This window comes from Penicillium psychrosexuale (genome assembly GCF_028828465.1).
Source record: "Penicillium psychrosexuale strain IBT 29551 chromosome Unknown utg000003l, whole genome shotgun sequence".
Classification (NCBI taxonomy): Eukaryota; Fungi; Ascomycota; class Eurotiomycetes; order Eurotiales; family Aspergillaceae; genus Penicillium; species Penicillium psychrosexuale.
In genome coordinates, this window is record NW_026643188.1 from 3,463,870 (window position 1) to 3,478,571 (window position 14,702).

General features: G+C 48.8%; 6 protein-coding genes across 6 annotated transcripts; 4 read left to right on the plus strand and 2 right to left on the minus strand.

Moving 5' to 3' along the window:
* Window positions 1-102: 102 nt before the first annotated feature.
* On the plus strand, window positions 103-1,574 carry N7518_005207 (TFIIH/NER complex subunit SSL1; the record flags this gene model as incomplete). Its single annotated transcript, XM_057186134.1, has 3 exons — window positions 103-319; window positions 379-714; window positions 779-1,574. The coding sequence occupies exons 1-3, from the start codon at window positions 108-110 to the stop codon at window positions 1,572-1,574; spliced, it is 1,344 nt and encodes a 447-aa protein (XP_057042904.1). The 5' UTR covers window positions 103-107.
* A 333-nt stretch (window positions 1,575-1,907) lies between these two features.
* On the plus strand, window positions 1,908-2,492 carry N7518_005208 (DUF5572 domain-containing protein; the record flags this gene model as incomplete). The annotated part of the gene is made up of 2 exons (XM_057186135.1): window positions 1,908-2,089; window positions 2,141-2,492. The coding sequence occupies 2 exons, from the start codon at window positions 1,908-1,910 to the stop codon at window positions 2,490-2,492; spliced, it is 534 nt and encodes a 177-aa protein (XP_057042905.1).
* A 428-nt stretch (window positions 2,493-2,920) lies between these two features.
* Window positions 2,921-5,772, minus strand: N7518_005209 (Pumilio-family RNA binding repeat-containing protein; the record flags this gene model as incomplete). Its single annotated transcript, XM_057186136.1, has 7 exons — window positions 2,921-3,137; window positions 3,200-3,290; window positions 3,340-3,619; window positions 3,725-4,351; window positions 4,403-5,425; window positions 5,486-5,596; window positions 5,662-5,772. The coding sequence occupies 7 exons, from the start codon at window positions 5,770-5,772 to the stop codon at window positions 2,921-2,923; spliced, it is 2,460 nt and encodes an 819-aa protein (XP_057042906.1).
* Window positions 5,773-7,164: 1,392 nt separating this feature from the next.
* N7518_005210 (putative ER to Golgi transport protein (Sly41)) lies at window positions 7,165-8,909 on the plus strand (the record flags this gene model as incomplete). Its single annotated transcript, XM_057186137.1, has 2 exons — window positions 7,165-7,557; window positions 7,644-8,909. The coding sequence occupies 2 exons, from the start codon at window positions 7,165-7,167 to the stop codon at window positions 8,907-8,909; spliced, it is 1,659 nt and encodes a 552-aa protein (XP_057042907.1).
* Window positions 8,910-9,611: 702 nt separating this feature from the next.
* On the plus strand, window positions 9,612-12,163 carry N7518_005211 (putative NADH-ubiquinone oxidoreductase, subunit G; the record flags this gene model as incomplete). Its single annotated transcript, XM_057186138.1, has 7 exons — window positions 9,612-9,726; window positions 9,789-9,812; window positions 9,869-9,920; window positions 9,973-9,987; window positions 10,044-10,066; window positions 10,131-12,012; window positions 12,061-12,163. 7 exons carry the CDS (start codon window positions 9,612-9,614, stop codon window positions 12,161-12,163), a joined length of 2,214 nt encoding a protein of 737 aa, XP_057042908.1.
* A 502-nt stretch (window positions 12,164-12,665) lies between these two features.
* Window positions 12,666-13,910, minus strand: N7518_005212 (uncharacterized protein; the record flags this gene model as incomplete). Its single annotated transcript, XM_057186139.1, has 4 exons — window positions 12,666-13,081; window positions 13,132-13,438; window positions 13,492-13,703; window positions 13,754-13,910. 4 exons carry the CDS (start codon window positions 13,908-13,910, stop codon window positions 12,666-12,668), a joined length of 1,092 nt encoding a protein of 363 aa, XP_057042909.1.
* Between the last annotated feature and the right edge of the window lie 792 nt (window positions 13,911-14,702).

Genomic DNA, 14,702 nt, shown 5'->3' on the forward strand with positions numbered 1-14,702 from the left:
AGGAGATAGGGAGGATATTCTCCAACGGAGCTCCGTCGGAAGCTTGGACCATTCTCGGTCTTCCGCTTGGATCCTCTCTCTTTCTCTCTCCACTCTTACCTACGAACATGGCCGACTCCGACGAAGAATATGTGGGGGAGGTAACCGAAGACGAAGATGATTTACAGGTGACTCGGGGCGATAATCCGCGAGCCAAAAGAAAGCAGCGCGGAGGCGCAGAATGGGAGCTATCCAGAACCTGGGAGACACTGGTGGAGGGTGCAGATGGTACCATCAACTCGACCGTTGAAGGGCTTCTGGAGGCCGGGAAACGAAAAAGGTCAGTTTCTTCCCTTTGCCGTGTCCCCATATTCTTGCTGAAGTGTATCGGTCATCCAGGCTCTTGAAAGATACGACACCACTACAGCGCGGTATCATTCGACATCTCATCCTAATTCTGGATCTTTCACAATCCATGTCTGAGAAGGACTTGCGACCCACGAGATACTTGTTGACTCTCCGATATGCCCAGGAATTTGTGAGGGAATTTTTTGAACAAAATCCCATCTCCCAGCTTGGTGTCCTCGGCCTGAGAGATGGTCTCGCGCTCCGAGTCAGTGACATGAGTGGAAATCCAACAGAACACCTCACCGCCATTCAAGCCCTCAAAACACAAGATCCGAAAGGTTTGCCTAGTCTTCAGAATGGATTGGAGATGGCACGTGGTGCTCTTTTGTATGTGTTTACACTGGCTACATGAAACCTGGGGGATTTAAACGAAACTAATTGGTGAATTTAGCCATACACCTAGCCATGGCACTCGAGAAGTGCTATTTATATATGGTTCCCTCCTTTCCTCCGATCCTGGAGACATTCACCAAACGATAGATACCCTGATTAGCGACAAAATTAGGGTTAATATGGTGGGGCTCGCAGCCCAGGTTGCAATTTGCCGGGAACTTTGTACAAAAACCAATGGTGGTGATGAAACAGCATATGGAGTAGCACTGAATGAGCAGCACTTCCGGGAGCTGATGATGGACGTGACTACACCCCCAGCTGCCTACTCACAGAAAGAATCTGCAGGCTCATTGCTGATGATGGGGTTCCCTTCTCGTACAGTGGAGTCCTATCCCTCGCTCTGTGCATGCCATTCAAAGCCCTCACGAGGAGGCTATCTTTGCTCACGATGCAACAGCAAAGTGTGTAGTCTTCCTGCCGAATGCCCATCTTGTGGGCTCACTTTGATCCTTTCAACCCATTTGGCACGATCGTATCATCATCTATTCCCCTTGATCAACTGGGTCGAGGTGCCGTGGCGTCGAGCCTCGCGAAGCTCCGCTTGCTTTGCCTGTGGTCTTTCTTTTCCGTCCGTGCCTTTGGAGGATCACTGGCAAATGACAGAGAACCAGACCAAGGGAATGAGTGTGAGCAGTCGCTACGAGTGTACCGCATGTCATAACCACTTTTGTATCGACTGCGATCTCTTTGCCCATGAGGTCGTGCATAACTGCCCCGGTTGTCAAAGTAAAAGTACATCCCTGCACTCTGAAGCACCCAACCCAACGTCAGGTGGAATGGATATCATGGTCTAGGGTGTGGAATTATCTTAATATTGCATAGTTTGGCGTCGCAAGATATCCCTGGATTTTTCTGTTCTGTTCAAGGGCCAAAAGTTAGCATGGGGAATGGGTGAGGCGTTTGTATATACCAATCTTTTTCTCTCGCAAGTGCCATGTCGCTTTCACCATTTCTCGAGGTGAGTAGAAAAGGCTCTATGCGGTCAAATGGTGCAGAGTAAACAATTGGCGAGCGCACTAGAGCAGACGAGCCTCGGCTACGGAGTAGTTAGCTTACAACTAAGATTGCCCCACGCATCCTCCGCATCCTCCGCATCTCAGATATCTGTGTGTATTCTTCATCGAACAATGGCGCAGGCCTCGCAAGCTCAGATATTTGAAAGATTACATTCTTACCCCTTCATATCGGATCCCGAGTTTGCAAATGGCCTCTCAATAATACTTGGTCACCCCGACACCCCCGCCACCGAGGTGGAGATGAACCGGGATGACGACCTTGTCCTAAAAGCGAAGTGTTTCTTTTTCTCACGGTAGGTCGAGGACATATACGCAAAATGGGTTGGGTACTAATATTAGCATAGAAAAGAAAACCTCACTCCGGCTATTGACTTTTCTGCCTTCAAGTCGTGGTTGGCATCGCGGACAACGGAGCCCCAAGGGCTGGGCAACACAGACTTACAAATCTCCAAGGCATCCGACCCAAGCACATCTGGGGCTGAGAGTTCAACACGTTCTGAACCTGCTTATCCATCGTCATTTGCACACATTGTGGAACTCATCACTACGGGACAACCAATACCTGGGATCCAGGACATCCCAGACACGGTGCTTAGTGGCCACGATACTTCCAGTGAGAAACCACGGCGACGGAAACCATGGGAAAAGGACGAAGTGGTGACTGCTTCCAATGACACTCCAAGTGCTGCTCCCTAAAAATGATATTCTATCCACATAAGGTTCATGATGGATTAAATATTCGATTAGAATTTGGGTAATAACAATGTGGTTTTCTTGAAGAGAAATTTAACGTGACACGCCCCAAGCTTCAATCCATAAGACTGAATGAAATGATAGCCACTGGGGATAGCAAGCCAAATGAATAAATCGGCAAGCAATGATAACTCACAATATTGAGACACAGAAATGATTGGATAATTGGGAACTGGGTCGACAGATATTGATAAGACACAGTCAGGCAAACCGGCAAAGACAGACTGTCTGCTTGAAAGCAGAGGAGATGAAATGCTTAACTGGTGCTTTTTCTTCTTCGTTGTTGATTCTGGTTGTTGTTGTTTTTTTGCTCTTTTTTTTTTTTTTTTTGCACGCCCATCAAAGGGAACATGAAGTATTAAGAGGCAGACTCAACGAAGTGGCGCATAATGGGGTCCCCATTGATGTCCCCGGCCAAAACGACCACCGGATTGGCTCGTGGTCGTAAATTTGTCTTCGTTGAAATTGTTGAAACGGCCAATTTGCATTCCAGCCCCAGGACCAGGGCGTGTAGCATGAGACGGGTTGCAGCAAAGCATTGCCACACGAGAGCCAAATTTAGAGCCACGAAGGGAGACCATGTGTTTCCTAGTTAAATCAGGTTAGACTTCAGACCACTCAAAGTAGAATAGACTGTCAGGGAGTGTTACCGAATGTGGCTCGCCACGAGCTCTCGTTGATGAGGTGCGGCGTTCATCAAAATCCATTGGATGAGATAGTTACCATACTGGTCACCCGCTACTAAAAAAAATTAGTACGTTTTCACGGCGTTAAAGCCTGAGCAACTTACTGTCGATCAATGGCATGCGAGGTCGGTCAGATCGGCCAGTGCAGACACGAGAGAGATAATGATCCATAAACTCTGTGCCGCCAATCTTGAGGCATTTTTCCACAATCTTAGACGCGAACTGATCCATGCTGTAATCCACAGACCAACGAAGAACATGCTCAACAGCACGGCTCTTGTCGTGGGGAGCACCGTGCTCGCAGATGTGTTGGATGCACCAATTCCCGAATTGGCCATGAGCGAGTACATCGATCTTCGCCAGTACTTCTTCGATTGCCGGTCGCTGCAATAGATTAGCATTGGCATAATCAATATAAAGGACCAACAGAGAAGTAGGACAGCGAAAACAAGGGGCTTGATGCGTATGGTATCTGACGGGGAGTCTCACCTTTTCCTCCTCCACACAGTTCTCAAAGATATTTTGGACGACCAGACTTCCTGTCTCTCCAAGAGCAACCTCGTGCCACATTCCACGTAGTGCGTCATTTACTTTGGCCATCACCTGCGGAGGCTCACCACTCCACCGGAGCTCGAAGAGTTTCTGCCAAACGTGGCACGCATATCGATGGACCACCGTCTCAGGAATTCTGCGAAGAAGTTCATGTACCATGATAGCTTTATGCTCTTCTGAAACGCAGTCAAACGCCTTTTGGACGACATGACAGCCAAATGCATCCATGCTGAGGTTCAGCGTATTTCCTCTGATTGCATTCGCGATAGCGACGACTTGCTCCGGAGTTCCATGTTCAAAGCAGCGTTGTATGAGGAAGTTTCCAAAGCGGTTAACCATGAGTGGGTAGGCTTGGTGCACAATTGACTCGATAATGTCGTATTTTTGCTCAGTTGTGCCGACCTTGAGCTTTTGCTGTAAGAAAATTGAAGCTTGTTGGTCATTGTTGCAGATGATCTTGTCTACAATGTACTTCCAATCACACGACACATTCTTGTCGAGCAGGCGTCGATAGTTGAGTGGCTCGAGTGGGGACACGTACGTCTGGATGGAATTGCCGCTCGTCTGACAAGAGTTAGAATGAATGTAAACACGATGCACATGGTTATCTCTTACCGAGTTGGTCCATGTGGTTTCATTCGTGTTGGTACCCGTAAACTCGGTAGCAGTAGGTGAAAGGGGGCTGCCAATCGGTCGAGGGGGGTAAGAGGGCACAGAGTAAAGCCCGATCTGCTGAAAGGCGCTAGGAGGTCTCTTCGGCGAAGCAGGTGACTTGACGGTCTGCTCACTGGAGGACCCAGAAGCAAATTCACCCCAAGGAGTAGACTGAATTGGGAATAGAGATCCACCCCTACTGTTTTGAGTGATGGAGCGACGAGCCCCAGTGATGGGTCCTGAAGGACACAACATCTGTTCACCAATGGGACGTGAGTAGAATCCACATGGACTAGCTGGGGACCCCGAGTGTGGTCTTTGCGATTGTAGAGATGGTGGGCCGGGAAACGGAGGATACACATTCGAGACTCCCCAGAACCGATTTGGCTCCTGGCTTGTCGAGCTGCTGGTGCCTGAAAGGCTCTCTCCGTATTCTCTGTCTGTGGCAGCCTCATTCTGGGCCCAGAGTGCGCGAGATCTATTGTAAGCTCCTGTAGACAATGGATCCGAGACATCAGATTGCGAATCGTCTTGGGCACTCCACGCATCTTGACAGTGAGAGAATGCAGAGCTCGATGCATTAAAAGCATTCTGCAGGTGACTAATGGTCTGCTCTGTAATTTCGCGGCTGCCGAAATCAGCCTCTGATGACGGACCAAGGGCTTGATCCAAGGTATGTTTTATCACGCGGGTTTGGGCAAGCTCCTGCTCCTGCAGAGCAATCTTGGAATTTGCAGCAAGGAGTTCCTGCCTAAGACGAAGGAGCTCCACCGTTCTGTCTTCCTGGGGGTAAGGATTGGGGGCTTTTTTGAGGGTTAAAGTTGACACCGTTGTAACTGGAGTGATCTGGGACGAAACAGAAGAGCGATCGGTTTCAGAACGTGAAAGGGGTTGTGTTTTGGGGGAAATCTTGGCCAGTATTCTGTCAAGATCCGATGTTTGTCCGTTCAAAGGTTCAACTTTGATATGATCTAGCTTCTGCTTCTAGGATTGTGAGATCACAGACACCCAAACGCATGAGTCAACACCAGAGGAAACACATACCTTGCTCGACGAGTGCTCAGCCCCTTCACCAGACAAGGACTGCAACATTCCATGCCGGGATGTTTCAGCCGTATCGGAAGAACCGTAATGAGCAATCGAGTTCTGAGGGTTCTGTCGCGACCAATGTGATTAGCATGCTGGAGAATCGATTCAAAGCTGTCTCCCGAGAAGCATACCGAGGAATCGTGTCCAAAAGAAAGATTTCGCACATCAATGGTATCATTGGAGGTAAAACATCCCCCATTCCCCATTCGACCAAGTGTTGAAGGTCCGCTTAGGGTAGACATGTTGTCAACTGGAAGAGATTAAAGTAAAACAGAAACAAAACCAGAGATAGAAACAGCAAAGAAGAAAGGCGAAAAAAAAAAGTAATGAAGTCGCTGCGTGAAGGTTGGGACAAACAGGCTCGTTGGAAACCAAGTGAGTTTACATGCAACGAAAAGGATTCCGAGCAGATTCTTGCGAGATGATGGTAAACATAAGGGAACTTTTGGAGATGAGGAAGTAGTGGAAGGTGAGAAGAGACGAGATTGGGACTGGAGGATAGAAGAAGAAGTGAGGTGGGAGGAGGAGGGAGAGGACCGATGGCATGGAACAAGAGATCGAGGAAGGAGCAGAGTCAGAAGAGAACCTTCCACTTGGATATATATAGGTTCCTGTGAACTACTCAATTAGGCATAGTTGGTCTCCATTTTCATACATACAATACCACTCTGCTCATCTTCTATAGATCGGACTATGTAATAAAGTAGATGGTTAGGTATGTCAACAATCCAAATGTATACTCAACGTATATCCATACTACTCCGAAGATCGAATATTTCCTTTGTTTTGCACATTGTAACCTTGTACACAGAGAAAAGGTGATACGATTTATAGTATCCTGCATGACGCCCAATCCCAAGAAGGGGGAATTATATTGGGCCAAATAGATCAGATTGGTATAGTACGTTGTCAAGGACAGAGGCTGCATCAGTGCATGTATATCTAAATGTTCCCTGCCCTAACTAACTCCCAAAGCCATGACAATTAATTGCATGCAGATCAGGGTCCATGCCACGTGATCCGGATGACGCGTAATGGATCCAAAAGCATACGAAGACGGAACAAGGCACATTTTCTTATTATAGAAAACAGGAGGTTGGAATAGTAGAAAATAAGAAGAATAATGCATGGTAGAGATTGCTATGCAATAGGAATAATCATACATAGGCGCATGCGGATACTTTCGAGGTACTTCCTCAACCCTTATCAACTTCGTATCCAGTAATGTAAGTGGCGATACAAATCAAATTGCATCTCTCGCGTTGCAATTTATTATGGGGACATATCTCAAACTTATATTTCCCCAACAATTCCTTTGTCTACCATATACCTAGTCATCATCACTAGGTACATTCACATATCGCTTGGCTCCGCCGAAAACGTGTGTGTTTCTATACTCGACGCTCATTCGCCCAAAGAGATTCGTCATCGACAAACCGGCGAACCAACCCGCCCTTTTTCCTCCATTAATTAGTGAAGCGGACACATATCCTCACCGGAAACCATTGAGCGGAATTGCCTCACCGCAGCTGCTTCCTCGCCCTTCTCGGGTAAGTGACACCAAGTGCGGGTTCTTGTCGGGGGGTGTCGGCGAATTGACGTTCTCTGAAGGTAGACGTTCCGGGTCGCGCAAAATGGCTACAACTACAGTAACCGGTCATGGGCGACGCGCCTCCATACGCCAGGCCGAATTGCAAATTCCAACCAAATCCTCCGTTCCCCAGTCAACGAGCAGTCCGATAGACAAATTCCCGCCGTACGAAGACACCATCGACGCCGTCGCGGGGTCAACTCGGCCAACCCGAAGCGCCTCGGTGAAATATACCCCGAGCGAGGTCTGGGAACCCCGAAAAGCAACCTTCTACTCACGAGAGTATGGGAACGGATCATTGCGAAATCCCAAACATCGCCCACGAAAGAGCATCAGCGAAGCCATCACGACGATCAGAACACGCAATGGCAGTATGAGTGCCAGTGCTCATGAATTGGCCGAAGTACTTCGCGCCCCAGTCTCTTACCGACTCATTGTATGTTGATTCGCGTTTCGAGATGAGAAATTTGCAAAGGAAAACCTCCTTCAATCAGGCCGCTCGCTAACACACTGTCTCTCAAGGGTCTCTGTGTCGTTTGGTATCTGACCTCTGCCCTCACAAACACGTCCTCGAAATCGATATTGAACGCTCTTCCGATGCCGATCACATTGACGATGATTCAATTTGCATTCGTCTCCTTCTGGTGTTTGCTATTGGTGTATCTCTCCACAGTTATACCTCGGTTGCGACAAAGTATCCCGATCCTTCAACATGGAATTCGCTACCCATCCCGCGACGTGATTTCCACAGCATTGCCCCTGGCAGTATTTCAATTGGCCGGCCACATTCTGAGCTCTATGGCTACTGCACAAATCCCTGTATCTCTAGTCCACACTATCAAGGGCCTTTCACCTCTCTTTACGGTTCTAGCATACCGGATCCTGTTTCGCATTCGATACGCCCGGGCAACCTATTTATCGCTGATCCCTCTGACTCTGGGTGTAATGCTTGCATGCTCGACCGGAGTGTCTACAAATTTCTTCGGTATCTTCTGCGCATTTGGTGCAGCTATTGTGTTTGTCTCGCAGAACATATTCTCAAAGAAGCTATTCAACGAGGTAGACCGTGCAGAATCAGATCTACAAACCCCGGGGCAGCGAAAGTTGGATAAACTCAACTTGCTTTGTTATTGCTCCGGGCTGGCTTTTTTCCTCACTCTGCCTATTTGGTTTGTCACTGAGGGTTACCCACTAGTATCTGATTTCATTCATGATGGTGTGATATCGCTATCGGGTAAGCAAGGCTCATTGGACCACGGTGCTCTTTCTATGGAGTTTTTGTTCAACGGAGTCTCACACTTTGCCCAAAACATCCTGGCTTTTGTGTTGCTGTCAATGGTATCTCCTGTGTCCTATTCGGTTGCATCATTGGTCAAACGTGTGTTTGTGATTGTGGTAGCGGTTCTATGGTTTGGGAGCTCGACCACCTCGATTCAAGCATTTGGCATTGGCCTCACTTTCGTGGGCCTCTACCTTTACGATCGCAATAGCCATGATGATGTAGCTGATCAAAGGGCAAACACGGATCATTTCCGTGCCGAACAGTCCATTCTTCCAATGAATGTGCGGCACCCAAGCAAGCCATGGGATTCCAATGGTTATGCCTTCCCCGCGGGGAGGGTTTTTGAAGGTGCTCTCAACTCCCATGCTGCACTAAACAACTCCAAGAAGGAAGACGATGGGCCTGGGCATGTTCGACCAAGAGGGGCCAGTCTTTCTCGTGCTTGGTTACCAGGCACCAAACAAGAATCCACTTGGCAGGTTAGTGATTCTCAAGCTGCAACTTAGCATTTGTATTTTATTAGTTCGGTGTACAATATCATGGTAGCGAGGTGTTGCTCGGAAGAGCTTTGACGTGACTATCCTTTTCCCTTGCTGTGTTTATCCTGCCTAGGATACCGCAGAGTATATAAATCATGATGTACTTTGGCTGCGGCATAGTCCTAATTACGACCGGAAATCTCACCAGATGCGATATAGGAATATCATGAGCAAATTTAGAATAAATAGAAGGATGGTATCTGAAAATGTACAGAGTACAAAAATTATATATCAGGTGAATGTAGCTACCGTTGGTAAGGAACAAAGTCATCATTAGGCGAACCTTTGACAGCTCCAGCTACGGTGCAATTCTGCTCTTGGGACATGCTGTAGAGGAAATAGGAACAGGGAAATTGCCTGCCTCCTACAATAAATGATGCCCGTTAACAATTTAATTGGAGAAAGGAAAGGGAGAAAGGGGGTGAAACGGTGGCTTATAAGGAAACCCGGAGCGGAAGTTTATCCGCCTAACCGAGTCAATCGAGCCAATCCCCGCGAGTCCATTTGCCGTTGTCCTTCCAAGGTTAGTCAGCAAAGTGATGGTCAGCACATTATGTAACTGCAGATTCCGATGCAAAGTGCTCTCTGAACTTCCAACCGTACCCAGGCTCTCACCCCCTCGCCCTCCTCCACCTTATCTCCCACCCTCACATCTCTGTTCTCCTTCTAATGATGCGGCCGCAGCTGTTTCGTGCGGCCGCCCGGTCCCTCCGGGTTCCTAAGGTCACTCCCCGGGCATTCGCGACGACAGCCCCTCGCGCGGCCCAGGTGGAACTCACCATTGGTAAGTCCAATCTTTATCTAATCCATCTAAGTTGATCGATAACTGATAGCTTGTTTCTCTAGATGGCAAAAAGGTGTCGGTAGAAGGTAAATACTGCCTCGAGATAACTTATTGAACCTTCACTCACATTCTCTCCCAAAAGCTGGCTCGGCTCTTATCCAGGCCTGTGAGCAGGCAGGCGCAACGGTTCCCAGGTATGACAAAACTCCACCAGCCCGATTTGCTTGCAGTACTAACATGCACCAGATATTGTTACCACGAGTATGTGCCTCTGATCGAGTCTCACACATTGTTTTTGCTAACACCAGTCCCTTAAGAAAACTTTTGGTTGCAGGAAACTGTATGTGAAATTGACAATACCCCGTGCCACGCCATTGAGGCATGTGTACTTACAGAAACTATAGGTCGTATGTGCCTTGTCGAAGTCGAGCGTGCCCCAAAGCCGGTGGCATCATGTGCTTGGCCGGTACAACCCGGTATGGTGGTGAAGACGAATTCACCACTGGTTCACAAGGCAAGAGAGGGTGTCATGGAGTTCCTTCTCTCCAACCATCCGCTCGATTGTCCGGTCTGCGACCAAGGAGGAGAGTGTGATCTCCAAGACCAGTCGATGCGTTACGGTGCCGATCGGGGTCGATTCCATGAAACCGGTGGAAAGCGTGCCGTGGAGGATAAGAACATCGGCCCACTGGTCAAGACCTCAATGAATCGGTGCATTCATTGCACTCGTTGTGTCCGATTCATGAATGACGTCGCCGGTGCCCCAGAACTAGGAACTGCCGGTCGCGGAAATGACATGCAGATTGGAACCTACCTCGAGCAGAACCTCAATTCAGAACTCTCAGGCAATATCATTGACCTTTGCCCTGTCGGTGCACTAACTTCGAAGCCCTATGCTTTCCGTGCACGTCCATGGGAGCTCAAGCACACCGAATCGATCGACGTCCTTGATGCCCTTGGCTCTAACATCCGGATTGATAGCAGAGGCCTGGAAGTGATGCGGGTTGTCCCGCGATTGAATGACGATGTTAACGAGGAATGGATCAACGACAAGTCGCGATTCGCATGCGATGGGTTGAAGACCCAACGGCTCACAACGCCACTCATCCGTCGGGAGGGCAAATTCGTTCCTGCCACCTGGGAACAGGCTCTAACGGAGATCTCATCGGCCCACAAGAAGTTGCAGCCACAGGCCAATGAGTTCAAGGCTATTGCTGGACACTTGGTTGATACTGAGTCGCTCGTTGCCATGAAGGACCTGGCAAACAAGCTTGGCTCTGACAACCTTGCCCTGGATCAACCTGGAGGTGGTGCCCCTATTGCTCACGGTATCGATGTGCGCTCCAATTACCTGTTCAATTCCAAGATCTATGGAATCGAGGAGGCAGATGCAATCCTTTTGGTTGCGACAAACCCTCGTCATGAAGCTGCAGTTCTGAATGCCCGTATCCGCAAGCAGTATATTAGATCTGATCTCGAGGTTGGACTTGTCGGCGAGGAGTTTGAGAGCACATTTGACTTCAACCATTTGGGCGCTGATGTCTCTTCCTTGAAATCCGCTTTGTCCGGAGAATTTGGCAAGAAGCTTGCCGGAGCCAAACGGCCAATGATTATCGTCGGTAGCGCTGCTGCAGAACACCCTGATGCTAAAGCAATCTTCGAGGCTGTCGGTGGTTTCGTTGAGAAGCATGCAAGCAACTTCATTACCCCGGAATGGCAGGGCTACAATGTCCTCCAGCGTGCGGCGTCTCGGGCTGGTGCCTATGAAGTTGGCTTCACTACACCATCTTCCCAGGTTGCTCAGACTACCCCCAAGATGGTCTGGCTTTTGGGCGCAGATGAGATCGCCCAAAGCGAGATCCCGAAGGATGCGTTTGTCGTCTACCAGGGACACCACGGTGATCGCGGTGCTCAACTTGCTGATGTTGTTCTCCCGGGCGCTGCATACACCGAGAAGTCAGGTACATACATCAACACAGAAGGTCGTGTGCAAGTTACCCGTGCTGCCACTTCCCTCCCCGGTGCAGCTCGTGATGACTGGAAGATTATCCGTGCCACTAGCGAATTCCTCGGCGCTCCTCTTCCTTATGACGATATTGAGGCTCTCCGCGACCGCATGGAAGAGATCAGCCCTGTCATGCGTCGCTACGACGTTGTTGAGCCGACCTCGGTTGTCTCGTTGAGCAAGGTCCAGCTTGTGGACCAGAATAAGGGATCTCAAGCTACTGGGGCTCCTTTCAAGAAGGTGATTGAAGACTTCTTCTTCACTGACGCTATCTCCAGAAGGTGAGTACCCTGGTTGTTAATCGATTTGCATTGCTAACCCTGCTTTAGTTCGCCCACCATGGCCCGCGCCTCCGCTGCCAAGGCCACTGGAAACCCTGAGACCAATTTCATGGCCGCAGGAGAAATGTCTCCTCAGGCCTTGTATGGTTAGATCGGGGTCTATCTTGACCTCATTCTGTGTTTCTCTAATGTTTGCAGGCGTTTTTATTGTACCACATCCCAAATTTCCCTCTTGATGTACTGTTTCCTTTCCATCCTCTGTGTTTTTCCCTATCATCTTGAACACCTCTCCGGTTCCTGTTGACCTCTTCGCCATTCTCCGGTGTCGCCTGGGATTAATCGGTAGTGGTTACCTTGTACATAAAGACTGAACCCCCAAAATTTCGAGTCCATGGGCGTCGGAGATGATGAATATGTGCTACTTCCGTAGTTTTATGCGTAGCAGCTTTGAAATGACAGAAGAAGTGAAATTATACTAGGAGAAAATGACTCGGCCAAAAAAAAAAAGGAATATCCGGACAGGGAGCAGACCAGATCCATGTATCAAGGAGTCTCCTGTGTCGATTGGGCGCTTTTCTGCACTTCTGCATATAAGATGGAACTATATCTTGATCTTTTGAACTACTTTATCTGACTTGTTCCAAGTGGCCAGTTTAGAGCTCATCGTCATCCGTCTCTCCCGCAGTTTCCTCGGCATCTTCGCTGGGTTGGGCTGGAGTAGTCTTAATAGGCCCGCCAGTCCTTTTAGCAAATGGCAAATCTCTTTGAGGCGGCGCGGTGTCTCTTGCTGGGGAAACTCGCTTCAGCTGGGCAGATTCATCCTGAGACGAATCGTCGTCTGTCGTGCTACTGTTCTGTTCGCCGTCCGAAGGATGAGGGGTCGAATGCTCTTCGTCCGTGTCTTGATTATTGAAGGCATCTGGATTGGTTTTTATTGGATTAATATCCATTTGTTCGAACCCATCAGAGTCGTCTGTATCGCTCATCTTGCGAGCACTTCTCTTTGCTGAATGAGATCTCTCGGCGGCTCTATCTGACTCTCTGGGAATGCTAGCCTGTACCTCGGAGACTGTTGATACTTAGTCAAGATATCCAGGTTTCTCTGTTTGTGCCACCTACCTTTGGTTGAATCCACAGTAGCCGATGCCAGAAGACGTTGCTGGTTGCGAATTTTGAGCTTTTTCTCGTTCAAGACCTGCACAAAATTGGCCACCAGTCGATTCTCATGCTCGGTCTTCGCATGCATGAGCTCCTCGAGCTGTTCATTCAACCTATGTATGGTATCTTCGGCAAGACGATAGCGGCCGGTCAGGCTGGATACTTGTTGCTCTAGCATCTGAGCTCTAGCCGCTGTGATTCCTGCCCATTCAAAAAGCTCGACGGCTTGTTCATCGTCTTGCTTGAGGGTAAAAGCACCCAGGCGTTGCTATATTAGTGTTAATATGGCTATATATAGAATCCATCGCGTAGAACACGAACTGTGATAGTCTGGACTCGCTTCCGTATCGTGATCACAATTTCCTTGTCTTCATCAGAGCCTGATATACTGGCCGAAGCTTCGAGACCAGTGGCCCAATCCGGCTCATCAGGGGCAGAACATTGTCCCAGAATGAGAGAGACTGTTTTAACCCATTCATCATCTGATCCTTGGTAATTCTTTGCTTGAAGATCATTCAAGCGTGATTGTTTCACTGCGCGACATGAGCTCATGACTTCCAGATTTCATTCTATGACGACCCACCCAGGCTAACATAGGGTGATTCCCCCTCGGTAGCCGTCAGGCTCAGATCGAGCCGAGCAGGGCCGGTACATGAGACATGGACGAGTACAAAAGACCCAGTCTCGTCAGACCTGGGAAACCGCAAGACTCGAGGATCCGTTGAGACAGGAGATGGCATATTGGGTGTGTTATTGCCTACGGAGTAAATGTATGGTAGTCGTTAGTTAGGTACTGCAAGTCATCCAGGCAACAGAGCTCAAGTGGATATGACCACCGTACCTATCTCCACATACGGAGTACTTAAAATTACCAATAGCGGTTTTTTAAATTGGTCTTATAGATATTACATACTATAAATACCATATGGCTTCAACGTGAATGTTCTGTTAATCACGTGGAATTCTTGTTCTCATACACGTAATGCACTCTTCGAAGTATGCAGGCTCCACCGAATCTCCGGTAACCTGATTACCTAGATACATTACCAGTACGGGGCCTGTCACGTTCTTCCTCTCCTCCACGAGGAATCTGAAGGTCCAGCCACAACCGACAACACCTTTCTTTCCCCCTGTCTCCTCTTCGCTTTTGCAATTGAGTTCCTTTGATCCAGCGGCCAGAATCAAGTGTCTTGGGGTGTCCCTAATGCTTAACTGTCCTCTTTTAATGAATGTTTATGGATGAAGGCCTGCCATTTATCAGGTCGCCTAGTGAACCCGCTTGGTCTCATTCGGCGAAATCGGTTCTAGAGCAAGGCCGGCCTCTATTGGGCTGATTATTCTAACTGAACTCACTTGCCACTCTGCGATCAACAGAGAAGCCGTGCTTCTCACTTGCTACCTATCTTCCATTCCTACCAACCGACGCGGAATGACGCTCATGTTCGCACCCCCTGAACCCTCACCAGTGTCGCAAAGCACTGAGTCTGCCACTTAATAACAACTGCCTCCGGACGCCTGTAATCATCCCATGA